The sequence below is a fragment of the Egretta garzetta genome, unplaced genomic scaffold (genome assembly GCF_000687185.1).
Source record: "Egretta garzetta isolate BGI_Z169 unplaced genomic scaffold, ASM68718v1 scaffold788, whole genome shotgun sequence".
Taxonomy (NCBI): Eukaryota; Metazoa; Chordata; class Aves; order Pelecaniformes; family Ardeidae; genus Egretta; species Egretta garzetta.
The window spans coordinates 117,372-134,071 of NW_009260668.1; the positions used below are offsets into that span (position 1 = coordinate 117,372).

A 16,700-nucleotide genomic window follows, 5' to 3' on the forward strand; every position below is an offset into this window, starting at 1 on the left:
TATTAACCTTTTTTTAATGTGCACAGAGGTTTATGGGACCAAGAGGGAGAGAGAAAGAATAAGCAAACATGGAACAGCGAGAGATCAAGGAGGAAGGAAATAACTGTGAGATGCCTTAAAATTAATGTTTTCTCAGGGTCCAGGATTTTCAGTAGTGAATAGAGTTATGACATTTAATCCTACAATTTGCTATTTGAATGTATTTCACAGGTTCCCTTCAAGGGATATAATCTCAGAGATGGAGCAGCTGCTTCCTGAAAAATGTTTTCACTTTGGTGGCTGAGTGATGCTCAACTATACTGACTGTGTGTTCTTCTGGTATGGAGTGATATATAGGCTTTATGAAGAATTACAACCCTTTCCCCCTCCCTCCTGCCAGTGGTGCTAATCATCCCTCTTAAATCCTCCCATTGATTAACATAAGTTAATGTCTAAACAATTATTCTCAAATTGTACATAGCCTGAAGATGCCTATTTCTATTTTAAGGCCTAAAGAAGTCAGCATGCCCAAGATCATATTTTTTTTTTCCATGAAACTGTCACAAAAGATTTCATTTCTCCCCATATACTTTGTTTCTCTCAATCCATCACTGCCAGAACATGATATGCAATTGAAATTGGATAAAAGGAGGCTGAAGGAAGACCTCATTGCTCTCTACAACTGCCTAAAAAGAGGGCATAGCGAGGTGGGTGGTGGTCTCCTGCCAAACAAGAGGAAATGGCCTCAAGTTGTGTCAGGGCAGGTTTAGATTGGATATTAGGAAAAAATTCTTCACAGAAAGGGTTCTTAAGCATTGGAATGGGCTGCCCATGGAAGTGATTGAGTCCCCATCCCTGGAGGCATTTAAAAGACAGGTAGATGTGGTGCTTAGGGACATGGTTTAGTGCTGGATGAAATTATCTTAAAGGTTTTTTCCAACCTAAATGATTCTGTGATTCTATGAACTGCAGTTAACTCATGCCTGATGTCGAAAATACAGCAAGTGCTAACATATGCAGGAAAAGAAGCAACTCACTCATCTAAAAGGATGTTTTGGAAGCAGGATGTCTAAAAATGAAGTAGCAAAGATCCACTGATAATGGTGATGACAATAGTTATTTTTATGAGCCTGGATCTTCCTGGGCAATTTAAGTGTTGACATGGTACTTAAGGGAACATTTTAGTGGCAGACTTGGTAGTGTTAGGTTTGTGGCTGGACTCAATGATCTTAAGGGTCTTTTTCAATCTAAATGATTCTGTGATTTTATTATTCTATTCTACATTTATTTCAAAACAATGTTGTCTTTCAACATAATCCAAAGTTTAAACACAAATACTTAAATCACAGGATAAACCAGCTTGTTCAGCCTAAACAAAGCATTTTTTCCTACTATATAATTTTGACCAGAGAACCAAAATCAATTATTTAGTTCCTCAGAATTATTTGCAACTATCCAGATGTACTACAGTAACTCATTTATTGCAGCACACGGTCCTGAACTATGCAGACTAGCAACACCTTTTTAAGTTAGACTCCTCCTGGTGTATTCCCTACCCAGCACAGAGAAGGTGGGTAGGTAGAGAGGATTAAAATTTTTATCTTATTTTCTTGCTGTTGAGGTCAGTTCTAAAGCTGTTGCCAGCCAGCTCCCAAGTGCAGAGCAAGTAATTTTATTTTCACTTCCCACTGATGGGAACCGTGTGGACAGCAGAGCCCTACAGCCCTCCAGGAGCCCGCTCCCTAACTGCAGCACCGTGAAGGACAAGGGAAGAAAGAAGCAAAACAGAGATCCCAGACAGAAAGTCTATGGGGTAACTCTGCTAGGTATTTGCAGCCACATACGCATAATCGTCCCATCAGAAAGTTTGGTTCTCTGTTTAGTGGATGAGCTCAGCATTAGGAGCTCAGTGTCCTGTAAATCTTTAATGATTGAAGACACAGAAACCCCCTAGAAGAAAGTCACTGAACAAAGGTTTCAACTCACTGTGTCTTCTTTTAAACATAAAGATACATCGCAATGTATGAAGAGAAGGTGCAATTGTGTAATCTGTTTGAATCTCCATTTCTTAATTTTTTAAATCCAGCAAACTATTTTAGGAGCCTAAAGATGCACTTGACCCCACTGATGTTATTGTTATCTCCTTGACATAGCATTGCTTTACTTCCACTTACAAATACTGTGAACATTTTTTTAAAGGATTTATAATTAATTACCTGTGTTAAAATTATCATCAGTGATGTCATGCTCCTAAGTGCATTAACAGGCAGTAGGGCTAGATCAGGAATATCTGCTCCCATGAATGCCTGGTTTTGCAGAAAAACACTGAAACATGCCTTAGCAATACATACTTGGGTAGACTTACATTTGGGTGTTTTCCCTATTTAAAGGAATTCACCTCTGCCAAAGAATAATGGTTATAAATCAGAAAGGAAATGGAAGTCCTACTGATCTCTGGCATGTGCTTGAAGTTAGATTTAACATGCTTATATCCTGTAAAAAACAGTTATTTCTAACACGGAATGTCACACCATAAGTTTCAATTTTGAATAACCACATGAAAGATGAATGCAAAACATGCAGTTAAATTTCTAGGGTTTCAGATAGGAATACTTAGCTGATCCATAAAGTACAACAATTTTTTTGCAAATGTTATGGGCTATCCTGTGTGGCAACTGCATGCCACAGAGTCTCCAAAAGTCACTAGCATCTCATTCTTTTGATTTAAAAGTAGGCATAAGACAAACAGATTGCTCTAATCTCCATCCTAAGAATTTTCCTGCTCCAAAAACAATGAAGAATTAAGAAACTTGATCATCAGCAAGAACTCTTGAAGGGATGTTGCAAATAAATTAAAGCCAATGGACATTTCTCATTGCTTGAGCATTTGCATTTTAAATACATAAGGATCATGCACATGGTCAGTTACAAAGGGACCCGCCTCCCTGTTTTACTCCAAAATCACCTTTAACGCTTTTTGCCACATTCATTCATGCAATTATGTGCAAGGCAACATTTTTCCACTATCAATACCTCAAACCTCAGCTTTATCTACCGTTATAGTTAACCTGACCACTAGAACCAGAAATGTAAAACATAAAAGGGTTAGAAGGAAACTTTTCACTGTAGTTTTCAATGGGTTCGAAAAACTGAACTGTTTCTACAACTCTTTCTGATTCAAGCCATAAGCATTTACAACAGCGTCAAAAGCACTAAGTTAAAAACGGAATTGGATTTTATTACTTTTATAAATTATCCACCTTCCCTAGAAAACATCATCTATTAACAATTAATATTATAAGAAATTAATTCAGACTCAAAAAATATGATTCTGCAAGACAGCATATTTCTTCTCATCTCTCTCAGCTCAATAACATCCTCAAAATTTAAGCAAGATGAAACAATCAAAAAGAAAGGAAGCCCAATTTTTACTTTAAATGAAGGCTTTGAAAAAGAGAAAACAGAAGGATTTTAGACTAGAATTATGTACACCAATTACTACTAAGCTAAATTTCATAAAATACTGTTAGTTTTCTCATAAAAGTCCTTGCAGTTATATTGTAGTATGCAGTCCCTTTTTGTTAAAAAGAGACTGGTGGTGATGTTTGCATATCTCAATTCTGTTGTCTACCTCACGTAGGGGGTCTACTTGACACCTTCCAAGCCTTATTCCTTCCAGTCCTGTTTGTACAAAAGTGGAATGGAGAGCCTTGAACATTTCGCTTTCACATTTATTTATTTTATTTTATATACATAAAATGCATTCTTTGTAAGCAAAACCATCACCAAAGACTTAATATTTTCACACCTTGCTGTCACAGCCTCTTTTCCAAGACTCCAAATTACCCAAGAACAAGTTGAACCAAGACCTTTATCTTATTCACCTATTTTTTACAACAAAACAGTCTCATGAACATGGTGCTCCACCAGTCAAGGAGATGAAGAAAGAAGACCCCTTTTGAAACTATGAAGACCTTCTCCTGAGAAATTATCATTTAGCTTTACTAGATGGACCCTGGGTATGCAGAGAGGAGACCAAATTAGAGGGGCACTGGTCCTACTCTATCAGTGAGCATCTCCTCCTGGGATGGCAGGAAACTCATAAGAAACAGCAGGGTGAAGCCCTCTCAGCTATTTCTGTTTCCCAAACATAACACTCGTACAAGTAATCACACACCCCCATTGTGCAAGAAAGATAACAGACAAGTTTATCCTATACCTACACGGTGCACTAGAAGGCATCAGGTCGTATTGCCCATTTTGTCTATTTGTGCAAAATTACAATGAAACACTAATTCACATCTTTATTTTAGGGATTCATTGCTGCTCTGCCCTGTGGGATTTCATGGCACACACCTTGCTAAGAACTGCATGTGGTAAAGATGTCTTTTGTGAATGCAGAGAAGACATTAATAAAAAAAAACCTGTGTGTAGTTTCCAAGATTGTTGATGTTTGATCTGTCTCTGCAGACAGCTACCACCCAGACTTACACCTTTATCAAGCACTGAAATGCAGGCCATTAAAAACTCTGGTAGGGCAGAAGGCAAAGAAGATCCAAAAATAAAACAGGCACTAAGAACATGAGATACATACAAAATATTCAGCGCTGCAAATGAAAAGCCTCTGATAGTTTTAGAGGTAATAAATAGTGGCCCCAAAGATTAGCTGGTTTCTAACAAAGACCTGTCAGAGACTAAGTCACCTTGCCAGCCAGGTGGTTAATGGAAATCGTTTGTTACTTTATATTGAGGAAATAGTGTTTAAACTTGGCTAAAACGAGGATTTACTACGGCTATTATTTTTAGTTCTGGTAATAAAAGAAAAATATAAACAGATGGCTCCAGCATATGTGGTTGATAAAACATGTCAATTAAACTAAAGAGCATACTGGCAATAAAATCATGTCACCTAACACTCTAAGGGTAGAAATCTGTGGCTATTTAAATGACAATACTAGGAAAATGCAGGCCTTAAATTCAAATAAGTCTGCCTGTCAAGTAATGTCATTGTGAGTTTAGCCTGTTGAAAAAAGAGGAAAAATATCAAAGGATTAATAGAATGACACATAGAGCATCACTACATGATTCACCACATTTATTCTTCTGACAAAGGAAGCTAGATATCCAACATGAAAAAAAACCCTTGCCATTCAAGGATTAAAATGTGTGAGACTTAATAACTAAGCTCCTGGTTTATTAATTTTGTATGCATAGAACATTTTGTCGGTGTTTTTTAAGAAACTCACAGATATATCTATATATATTCGATTTGCTCCTGGCAACCTAGTCTTTTGCATAGAGTCCAAGTTCATGGAGTTTCCCACAAAGTTTATCTGAAACTCAAAATATTTTGCTATAGCACATTTTTTACATATTGGCAAAAAATTATTGATTTTTCTATCACAATTGCCAGGCATGCTTATGCAATCAAGTGCAATAAACACTCACTCATATAAACATCTATTTAATTAGGGAGCTGGATCTTCACTCTGCAATGCTTAAAGAGAAGGGGAAAGTCTGGGGATTACAGTTCATCAAGCAAGTTTCATTCTCATCTTGTTTTGGGGCAGCTCATGATCTTTGCATTCAGGACAAATTGTGTGAAACAAGCAATTGGAGGATACTCTGAAGACTGTTTTTGCGCAGCTCCAATGCTTTATTTTAGTTTAACACAAACAGAATTTCACCAAGACAGAAACAGTAAAAGTAATCAACCTATGATGAGCTAAGTGCTCTCAGAAACTCATTCCACCATTTCATGTATGCAATTATCTTTCTGCAGCATCCTCTGTAGCATAAAATACTTACTATGTTCTGAGCTCTTTGCAGAGATTTCAGTTTAGCAACCTCTGTACATGAATTCCATACAGTACTGACAATTTTGATGGTGGGGTTCTAACATATTTACTCCCATCTAGAGCAAAGAAGAATTTGACCAACAACAGTGTTGCACTGAAAAGACACTTTCAGGGTAAGATGCTTCAAATACTAAACTAATCTGATTTTTGTAATTTCAGAATTTTTCAGTAAGGGAGAATTCTTCTCCACAATGCTAGTGCTGAAGGTTGCTGAAAAGCATCTGTGTGTTCAAAATGTTTAAACACATGAATATTTTGCACCTTAAAACATCTCCACCTTAAAATAACTGAAAATATTTAGATTTTGTTCTTAAGACTGCAGATAATGTGTTATGTTTATGTTTTAGGATAAGCAAGAATCCTAACCTGTCCAAAAAGATATTTAGCAATTCTTGAAAATGCTTAGATTTTCTTCTAGGAAACCATTTTCCTTATCTGTTTTCATTACTTCATAAACGAGTATGCTTCCTAGAATTCTTTGTAATGATGCTCAGATATATTAATATTCTAATTACCTTCTTAAAATATTGATCTACAGCTTCCACTTTCACATCCTGTTAAGGTAAGAATCAGCCAGCTATAAATTTCAATGCTGTCAAATCTGAAACTTAAAATTGACCAGTCAACTTTATCCAAATACAGAGAAAGTGAAATTATTAAACTCAAGATCCATTAATTAGGCATTCATAATTTTTTCATTTGTATTTTTTCTATACACAAAGCAAGGTATTATGAATCTGATTATCCCATTAGTACAAACAAAGAGGCTGAAATGATAATGTGGACAACCAGCCTTCAACTTGTTTTTTTTTAAAGGAAATACAGTATCACAATTACAGAGCTATCTGCAGGTTTTTCTCTTTTTCTCCCCTCCAGCTATGTGCCTCCTAAGTCAAGCCTCAGGCCTTCTTACATACTGTGGTGGAATTCCATATTTCTTCCATTTCTCAGGTAGGTCTTGGGTCAAAATACTCTACAGATCAATTGTATGGGCTACTTCTACATTAGCAAGTAATGTAGTGTAATAGGAGATTGAGAGTTGGAGCTGAGTCTCTCCTTAGCTACAGTGCCTTAAGTCTATGGGGATCGGTCACCTCACACTAGAGACCCTTACTTCTGACCACTCTCATGACACTGAGTGTGTGTAACGGCTCATCCCACCTCCTTGCTCTGAGTCTGGACAATGTGCACTGCACAGCATTGTGGGGGATGAATGGAAGACCTTATCCAGGAACACAGAGGCAGTGTTGGGGACATCCCATGAATGAACCTGTCTTCTTGCACCTTCCCACCCCTGCAGGAATGGAGCAATATGACTTTGTAGGCACCTTTGCCATCACAGTAGTTTCACCCACAGTCAGCTGGAGACTTAAAACCAGTTGAGACTGGCAGAACTGTCTCATCCCTGTAAAATGGGACAAAAAGCACTGGATACTCCACTTTCTAATGCAGAAGAGACTCCATTGGTGCCCTTGACTGTGAGCTTCCACTAAGCTTTTCACCACCTTTTCATGATAATTCAGGAATGTACAAGTCAAATATCCATGCACAAGTCAAATAGACTGTCACCCTGTGAGCCTGGTTTCCCCTAACTCCTACTGGTCAGTGGCTCACCACCTTGAGGTGGCAGAGGTCTCTGATGCCATCCTCCAAACACTCTTTGCTCAGTCAGAACATATACAGCTGATATCTACAAAGCCACCCAGATTTTTTGTATCTGTAGGTTCAAAAAGTGGGAAGAACTTGATGGGTCCCATATTCCTACCCAGTACTTGGTCCATCAAGACTATGACTGCAAAAATCACAAGAGCTATTGCCCCATTGTCATACAGACATTTGTTCATCACTGAAGGAGATTTATGAACCTCTTGGAGGGCTTCACTGGAGGGAGTCAGTACATCTACATCTTCCATAATTATGAGCGCAGGCTCAGCTAGGAAGCTGGCACCATTTGCCAAGAAAGGACAGGATCATTCATGCCTACACCATAGCAGGTGCCCCATACTCCAATATCACTAAGGGATATGAAACCAAACACGTATAGAAGCGTGTCAGCTGGGTAACTGTGTCAATATGTGAGTGAACTATGTGGCTGAATAAGTGAATTTGCTGTGTGGATGGTTTTCTGCTATTAATAATTACAGCTTGATTCTGTAAATAGCAAGTCAATAGATAAACAGAGATCTAAGAAATACGTGTTGCACTGTGCATTTATTAGATGCACACACACTCAATCCCCAATTACTAAAAAGCTGTTCTACAGAAGAGCTGCGTTCAATATATGTAATGTTCCTCATCACGAGTTCATAACTTTGACATATATAGTGATAAATAGCCTTCCAAACCCAAATATTTCTTGTTTTGACAGTAGGAACACAGTACCAAAGAAACAAAAAGAATCTTAAATCGAGTTTACAGTCTTACGTAAGAACTTGGGACTTGGTTACTTAGGAAATTTCTGTATTTTCTAATGTAGAATGAGAAAGACCAAAGTCCAAGCCATTCATTGAGTTAGATGATGCTAGATCTCGACTTTAGTCTGCCATGTAACACATTAACGTCTTAACACCTTAGCTAATGACTGCTTTTGCACAGGTCAGAATGTGCCTGCATTTTTCTTCCTCCATCCTCTCTCCACCTACATTTACAGAAAAAAATTGTAGCGGTCTCTTAGCTTCAGCCCAGAACAGGATGAAAAACATATACATTTGAAATGTCTAAGATCTTGGCAGGAATCCTTTCCTGTCCATCTGCATTTCACTCCCTCAAAGATACAAAAGAAGTGGTCTTCAGGCATCCCAAAAGATTCCTGTGTTTCAGTCCCAAAACGTACTCCTTTAAAAGAGGGTTCCTTTCAAAACCTGTAAAAGACCCTTTGGTTGATGTGCATGCAGGTGTCTTTTGGTATTGCCCCAAACCAATTTTCATAGACTAGCTGGATGTGAGGCAAAACCTTTGAAGCTAAGATTTCTGCATTATTGCTTAATAGTCCTCAAATGTTTTCTGGGAGATGACTCATCCTGAACCAATCTTTCCCTTCATGCCTATTGCTTGCAGTCTGTTGTTGTTAAATCAATACAATTCCACAGGAAACACCATGGTAATCAAACTAAAATATCATATTAACATATAAATATAAAGCAGTTGCAAATCTGTCCAACACATCACATGCCCTATAAGAAGTGTCATAAACCTTGACACAGGTTAAGGGTGCCATGACCATTCAATATCAAAGGAAGAAAAAAATTATACTTAGCTGAGAACAAGCTGTAACAATGAATCATTCCCATGGTATCATGAAGGGATTATTGCACTTTAAACAGAGAACTTGATTGAATAAACCTATCTGATCATGCCCTAATTTGTTATAATGTGATACTTTTCTGCTATTAAAACCCAGGTGCTGGTAAGTATTTGTTATGGTTAACGTTATTTGCTGGTTTTTAAACTAATTACGTAAGTAAGGTAACAATAAAAGGTTCAGATGTTAAAAGAGCATTAGTGCAACTACGCAGTGCATAGAGAGAAAATATTGATAGCAGTGGATGGTTAGTGACAGTTTCCATCAAAAAGACAATTTTACTTTTCAGCTACAGATGTAGATATAATAAGGAAAGGGCAAAAATACAGCTGAAACGGTGAATCTAGTTCCACAGCGAACTGTGGCTGCTGGCAGTGATGGCCAACTAGATGCCTAAACGGTATGAATAAGTTTGTAATAATGATTCAACCTTAGGGGAAAAAGTAAACTACAACACAGCAGAGTTGAAAAAAAAAGCAAATCATAATCAGCTGCCTTGCCAGCACCAGGAGGAGAGTGTGCAAGTGCTGCGCAGACCCCTACCATTGTAGCCGTGAAGGGGATATTGTCGATTACGGAGGATGCCAAAGCAGACACCCAGAGCACTAAAATGATGGCCACCACCAAGCGCTGGTCCTCAGGAACCACCTGGAATTGAAAGAAGTCAAATTACAACTTTGATGAGATCAGCATTGCTCTGTCCCCCCAACCGCACAAATGACCACTCTCCAGAATTTTAATTTAGCAACACTTACTATTCCTTCAGGCTCTGAGATAGGAAAAGAAAATAGCCTGACATTCAGTAACACAGCATTGTTCTTTTTCCAAGAAAATTTGAACAAATAGAAATACAAAGGTTTATACTTCTAACAGTCATACTTACATTTCACACAGGAAATAAACTGTGCAACCCTAAATTTTCCCTTTCTACTCTTTATATTTTCTTGGGTTCTTTAGACTAAAGAAAAGGCTTCCCTTTTGCATTTATGGCTATGTTTATTCTGGCTGTGGACAGATATGTATGTATTAAATATCACCCCCACCAAAGTATAACATGCTTTCTTGATATTGCTGATGCAGGAACACAATCATTAATATTAAATTAAAAATGAAAGTATTATCCGTTATTCTATCGGGCTAAGAATATTTTCCTTACCTGTTAAAAAAATGTAAATATTTTAAACATACCTTTATTAACAAAGCTGTCTGCTCTCCTATATAGTCTATTAAGTGCAGATGAGCCAGAGCCTAAAAAACCAGACATTGATATTTAGTGAAGTACCTGATGCAGTTACATTTTTTTCAGTGTATGTAAGCAAATACAAAAACCCTTCCTATTCACAAGATTTTGACGTTCATCTCATGTAGCTTTCACAGCAACTTTGCAATTGGTAGAAAGAAAAGACACGGGTTGGTTGTGTTGGAATGACTGGTGGGATTACTTAAGAGTGTGGGGCACAGGCATCAGAGAACAGCTGAAATTTAAAGCGACATTCCTCAGTGGATACATGTTTTCTGCATACCTGAACACAACTGATTTTAAACCAACTTCCCCAAAACCACAGTATAGATAGAAGTATGTGTTCAAAAGGTCAGGTGAAATCAGGCATCTTGTGCTCAGTCTCAGATGAAGAAAAGAGAAAGCAAAATATATGTTTCTGTTAAAGAGCTTTCCCAGATCCATAAAAAAGCAACAGTACCCATCTGCTAAAACCAGGCCAGAGGTTTTGGGTGAACAGAAATTGGCACAGATGCAGCAGCACCTGAAAGGCAGGAAAACCAGCTCTCTGATCCCCAGGTCAGGCACCCAAATGGAGGAGGCGAGCCTTGTAAGCGCTGGGCCCGGGGCAGCCTGGTTCAGAGCGCTCTGCCCTCCCTGTGAGAGCCGTTCCCATTTGCACAGGATACTCAGAATCCCATACAATCACAGATGAAAAGGTATAGCAAGACTCCAGCCTAGTGGTGATGGCTCTCACCTCTTCTTGGGCTGACAGGAGAATATAAACAGAGTATTCACACCCCAGGAGAATGATCTGTTCCCTCAAACTACAAGGTAAAAGGTGGATTTTAACTCATGAGAGCTACCCTTTAATTCACTTTGGTTTTGTTTTCTTTTCTTACAAGTGTCCAGAATGAAGTACTATTTTCAGGTTGAATGGGGTATGTCTATTTTATGACTTCTCAGTTTCTCGGGGGAGAAAAATCCCCATTTTTGGTTCAGCCTGGACAAAGCTGGTCGGCTTTCTTTCATTTTTTTCTGTCATGACAAAGAATCAGTCATCTGAGATGCCTCACTTGCTCCATTCCCACACAGAGCTGCAGAAGTCAGTATTCACATGAGACAACTCCGTTTAACCCGCACACCTGGCAGTCAGACAGAGCCCTTCAGAGACATCAGTGGAAAAATACCATTCAGCTCACACACCGTCAAAACCATGACAGAGATGGACAAAGATCCTAATAGGCACCAAGCGGTGTGTTATAAGACACAGTAATGTCAGAGTGACAAAGGGGCTGTCATTCACACCAGCAATTCCTGTACCTGCAGCTCGTTCAGGCACCAGCTGCACCCTGGTTATTTGGGTATCACCACGTATTAAATTTGGCCCAGAAACTATTTCTTTTTAACAATGCCTTGCACAAGAAAAGGTATATCTACATTTAGAGACGCAGCATGCAGAAAAAAAGTGGTAAGACTTTTAAATACATACACATGCCCCTTACCTTAAAAAAAAAAGGACATTTTTTCATGACTTGAACTTCCCGGGAGAAAGTTTCCTAAGAACTGATTTCTTCTTGGCAATTTTAAGTTACCGTTTTCATTCTAAGCTATCTACATTGCTTTGTCAACTCAAAGGTATCAGTACAGGCTGGGGGAAGAAAGGATCGAGAGCAGCCCTGCCGAGAGGGACTTGGGGGTGCTGGTGGATGAAAAGCTGGACATGAGCCGGCAATGTGCACTGGCAGCCCAGAAGGCCAACCGTACTCTGGGCTGCATCAGGAGAAGCGTGGCCAGCACGTGGGGAGAGAGGGTTCTGCCCCTCTACTCTGCTCTGGTGAGGCCTCACCTAGAGTACTGCGTCCAGCTCTGGAGCCCTCAACACAAGAAGGACATGGAAGTGTTAGAGCGGGTCCAGAGGAGGGCCACAAAAAAGATCCGAGGGCTCTAAAACAGGGTAGGTTTAGACTGGATATAAGGAAGAAATTCTTTACAATGAGGGTGGTGAAACACTGGAACAGGTTGCCCAGAGAGGTGGTGGAGGCCCCATCCCTGGAAGCATTCAAGGCCAGGTTGGACGGGGCTCTGAGCAACCTGATCTAGTTAGCGGTGTCCCTGCTCCTGCAGGGGGGTTGGACTAGATGACCTCTAGGGGTGCCTTCCAACCCAAAGCATTCTATGATTCTATGGTTCTAAAGTTACTTTTAAAATATATGTAAAAGCAGTATTTTTAATGAAGTGTAATATTTTTTTCTGCCATTGCTTTGCGTTCACACTTTAAAATAAACTTTTTTACACATAGCTGTCAGCAGGCAGAGCTCAGACTTACATTCAGTTAATACTGCTGCCTTATTATTTAATTATCTATTAAAACAACACATTACTTTTCAAATTTGTCCTGGAATCCAGATACAGTACTACAAAAGAAATATTTGGGAAAGAGGGAAGAGTGAAGGACATGCACGCCACTCCTGCAAGACCTCAGTCTGCAGGTAGCCCATCACATTAAAGATGATGACAGTACTAATGATGTAATCAACTTTAGGATGCCTCTATGATATTCAGGCCAATCACCTGCAAGCACCCAAGTGAAAGTGAGCAATTAGCACCCTGTGACTGGCCCCCCCTGGGTGTAAACTGCACAGAGGGTCTCCTGGGTCTTCCTGTGTCTTCTAAGAGGACTAACTGGTGCCTTCAAGTGTACTAGCTCCCATCTGGCAGCTCAATATAGAGTTTTACTGCAGGGAAAAATCATGTACCATTTTAGATCAAACTTTAATTCATGCACAAAGATTTGCATGAAACCCTCTTATGGACAGCATGTCATGATGACTGTTGTAAATAAACTCTACCTGAAGGAATTAAGGTAAAATGTTAATTTTTAATATAAAATTGAACAAAATGCTTTATCCATGAGAGGCACAGGAACTCATGTCACAAAGAGACAGAAGAAACGGAAAGATTTTATAGCATTTAACAGCAGTTGTGAACAAGAACTAAAAAGACAGTTGTAAAGATGAATTACCCAAAGGACGCATAGAAAACAAGAGAGCTCCAAAGGATTTCCAACTTTTTCATTGCAAAAGATCTACCAGACTGGACCAATGAGCAGCCGAAGGCAGAACATCCAGTTGTTCCTCCATGGCTCTGGAACTTAATTTGCATTTTCAAAATTACTTGCAGCCTAAGTCCCACACAGGTTTTTAAATGTGCCTTGTGATAGGAAAGGAAACATTTATAGCAGTAGGAAATAGCTGCAGACTGGGTACCATCTAAGATGAAGGATCACCAAGGGTGATCCACAAGAACATGAGCTGACAACCGCTGAGTGTCCAGCTTGTGGAAAGATTTCTTATATTTCAATGCATTTCTTTGTTTTGACTTGTTTCTTCTTGACATTGTTAGCCTAAAGGAAAGAAAAATACCTTGGCAAGGACTATCATCTCCTGCTAATCCAAAGGGTAATAGATTCAGATCAAAATTAATGGCAATGATACTTAGAACATTTTTCTTATTCATTTATAGGGAAGAATTTCATGTCTCTCACTTTTTTTCTTGATAATGTGTACAAGTTTCTTTCATGACCTTACACTGCTGTTATTCTACAGAGCCAGGAAAAATATTCTTTTGTTGGCAAACTATTCACTGGTGACCTGATAAACCATAAAAATGAGGTTCAGTGAATTACAACAGTCGTATCCGAAGTCTGGCAGTAAATGGCAAATAACTTCCTGTGTGTTTTACTATGTTATTTTGCAGTCACACAGTACTCAAATCAAAACCATTCAATCCAAGCTAAAACAATAAATACATCAAGTAATGCAACTAATAAACTGTTACTGCAGCAGCAGACAAAAAAGAACATGGCTTCAATATGGATTCCCTATAAGAACTAGAAAATACAAGAATATATAGAGCCTGATAATGTAGAGAACTAAAAATTACTGTACTAATGGGTGTACAATAAATCAACATTTCCTGATGAATTTTAGACCTACTAGCTCACAAACAAGCCTCCTAATGATAATCAGAGTTTCCATTCATCTTCTCAGAGGTTACCAGATTTTGACTTCCAGTTTGGCATTAATTAGAGTTGGCTGAATTATTCCCTGTTTGTATTTGCTTCAAATTTTGTCACTTTTATTGTTGGTGGTTTTTTTTTAATAGGCCCTAATTTACAAATTCTTGGGCTTGTTGCAATTAGGGGGGGAGCGGGGGGGGAGAGGGGAGGAAGAAGGCTGTGGGAGCAAATTTGTTATTACAGGCTTTTCGCAGGCTGCTCACTCAGACAATTCACTAGCCATGGCAGTGCCAGTGGCCACTTGGGGTTTGTCAGTCATGTTTCTACAACATTTAAACCCAAGAAATAAGATCTGAAAAATACCAAGCACCCGAGGGAATGCACAGAAGCCTAATTGACAAGTCAATGTGAGTATTCATATGAAGAATTATCCAAACATTTGGAGTAAAAATAAATCCTCTCAGGCTATACAAAAGCATCAAATGGTAAGTAAAATGGGATACAAACATGGCTGGACTGTTTCTAATAGTCAAGCAGACAAACACAAAGAAACTACACAGCAAGATATCCAGGTGTTCCAAGTACTAAATATCTTTTAAAATTACAATTTCTAACTGAAATTCAGTGATATTATCCTTTCAAACCATACTCCTATGAAATCTCTTAGGCCATTTGGTAGTCAGCATGTAGCAGACAGCATTAGGAGCATTTTTCAACTCTGGTTTATTCTTCCTCTTTTATTTTTCCTATCACTTGTCCAAATAATTGAAAAACAGACACATAAATACATATAAACTATCTGCACACATAGGCTGACAACAAGCCTGGAAATTAAAATTCCACTTATACGAAAATGATTGTGTCAGACACATTCAGCAAATGCAGCAGAAGGAGAGAGAGTGAGACCAAGCTTACAGTGAAAAATTAAATCTCAGAGAGGTCCAGCTAACTTCCATCACTCTGCAATTTCTCTCTGTAGTACCGTGACTGCACTCCATCTTCAATATTCCACTGGGACTGAATCTGCAGGAGGCAGATCTGCAGAGGCCCAGGCATGTAATTTACATTTTAAGCCAGTTGTAACTGGCTTTAGAAATCAGAGAATCTTACCTCCATGAGAACAAACAATGCCGCAAAGAAAAGGAGGGTTGCCCACTCAACTCTGTTCAATATCATCTCAAAATCATGGATGTCTGCTAGCACTAGCAGCCAAATGGCTCCCAACATGGCAATCCAGCCTGCATTAGAAAAAGAGAGAACAACACTTTACACTTCACAGACTTGTTATGTGCCACCAACGTAAAAGTTACAGTACTGCATTTTTCAGGACCTTGAAGACTCTCTGGCTATGTGCTCTAGAAGATAAACAGAAAAAGGGAAAAGCTCTTTAAAACTGAAGAGGGACTGACTTCAAATAGCAAAACAGGCTCTTTCCAGACAGGATCCCTCTGTACACCCTGAAGTGTTTTAAGGCATATGGTTTGATAACTGATTGAGACAAAATGCAAATCAAATGCACAATCAGCTAGAGAACATAATCAGCAAATCTCCTGTCCGAGCAAGGCTCGTTTTCTCTCTGCACAGTTAAAATGCTTTCTGGTGCTGTTTGATTCCTCTGACACATTTATCTTAAACAATGCAATGGGATTTCAGATGTGAAACAAAAGGGCATTGGGTGTTTTTTTCCTCAGACTGATGCTCCTCTTTCTGTCTTTCTTCTATATTTTTTTTTCTAAATAGGACATGATTTTTTTTTAACAAAAAAATTCTAAGGTATATAATTTAAGGTTTTTTTAATGGCATGGCAATAAAGCCTCCCAGCTCACCAAGTTATTTCTCTCTTTGCTGTTACTATTTCATACAACTTACGCTATTTCATATATTCACAGTGGGAAAGCGACAGATTCACAAAATTGCAGGAAAAGTGAAGAAGAAAGAAGAATAACAATCTTTGCTGGCAGACAACTTTAAATCACAATCTTATAATCAAATAACAAATGTAACTTAGCGAGAATAGACCCCTGCTATAAAGCAGATAGACAACTAAAGTGAGCCCTCTCCAAAAGTCTTCAAGAACCACAGTTATAAGAAAATTCAAAGATAGAAGACCAATTCACAAAAATTTAAGCCATTCAATTTACAGCTTGTGCGTAAGTGTTTTTCTGGTAGGTTAAAAGAAGAAAGAGATCCAAAAACATCCAACAGTTTAAAATCAAGCTATATCCCATTTAAAACCTATTCAAATATGAAAGAAAGACACCAAAAGTTCTCCCTGTTCATGAAGACGCAAACATTAACTATTTATATATATATATATATATA

General features: G+C 38.6%; 1 protein-coding gene across 1 annotated transcript in view; it reads right to left on the reverse strand.

The window, feature by feature from the left end:
• OCA2 (OCA2 melanosomal transmembrane protein) overlaps window positions 1–16,700 on the reverse strand; it is a 181,447-nt gene that overhangs the window by 60,069 nt on the left and 104,678 nt on the right. The window contains exons 18-20 of the mRNA XM_009645648.2: window positions 15,489–15,616; window positions 10,327–10,386; window positions 9,682–9,786 (exon numbers count right to left, since the gene is read on the reverse strand). Coding sequence (XP_009643943.1) covers window positions 9,682–9,786; window positions 10,327–10,386; window positions 15,489–15,616 — 293 coding nt within the window. The remainder of the gene's footprint in view (window positions 1–9,681; window positions 9,787–10,326; window positions 10,387–15,488; window positions 15,617–16,700) is intronic.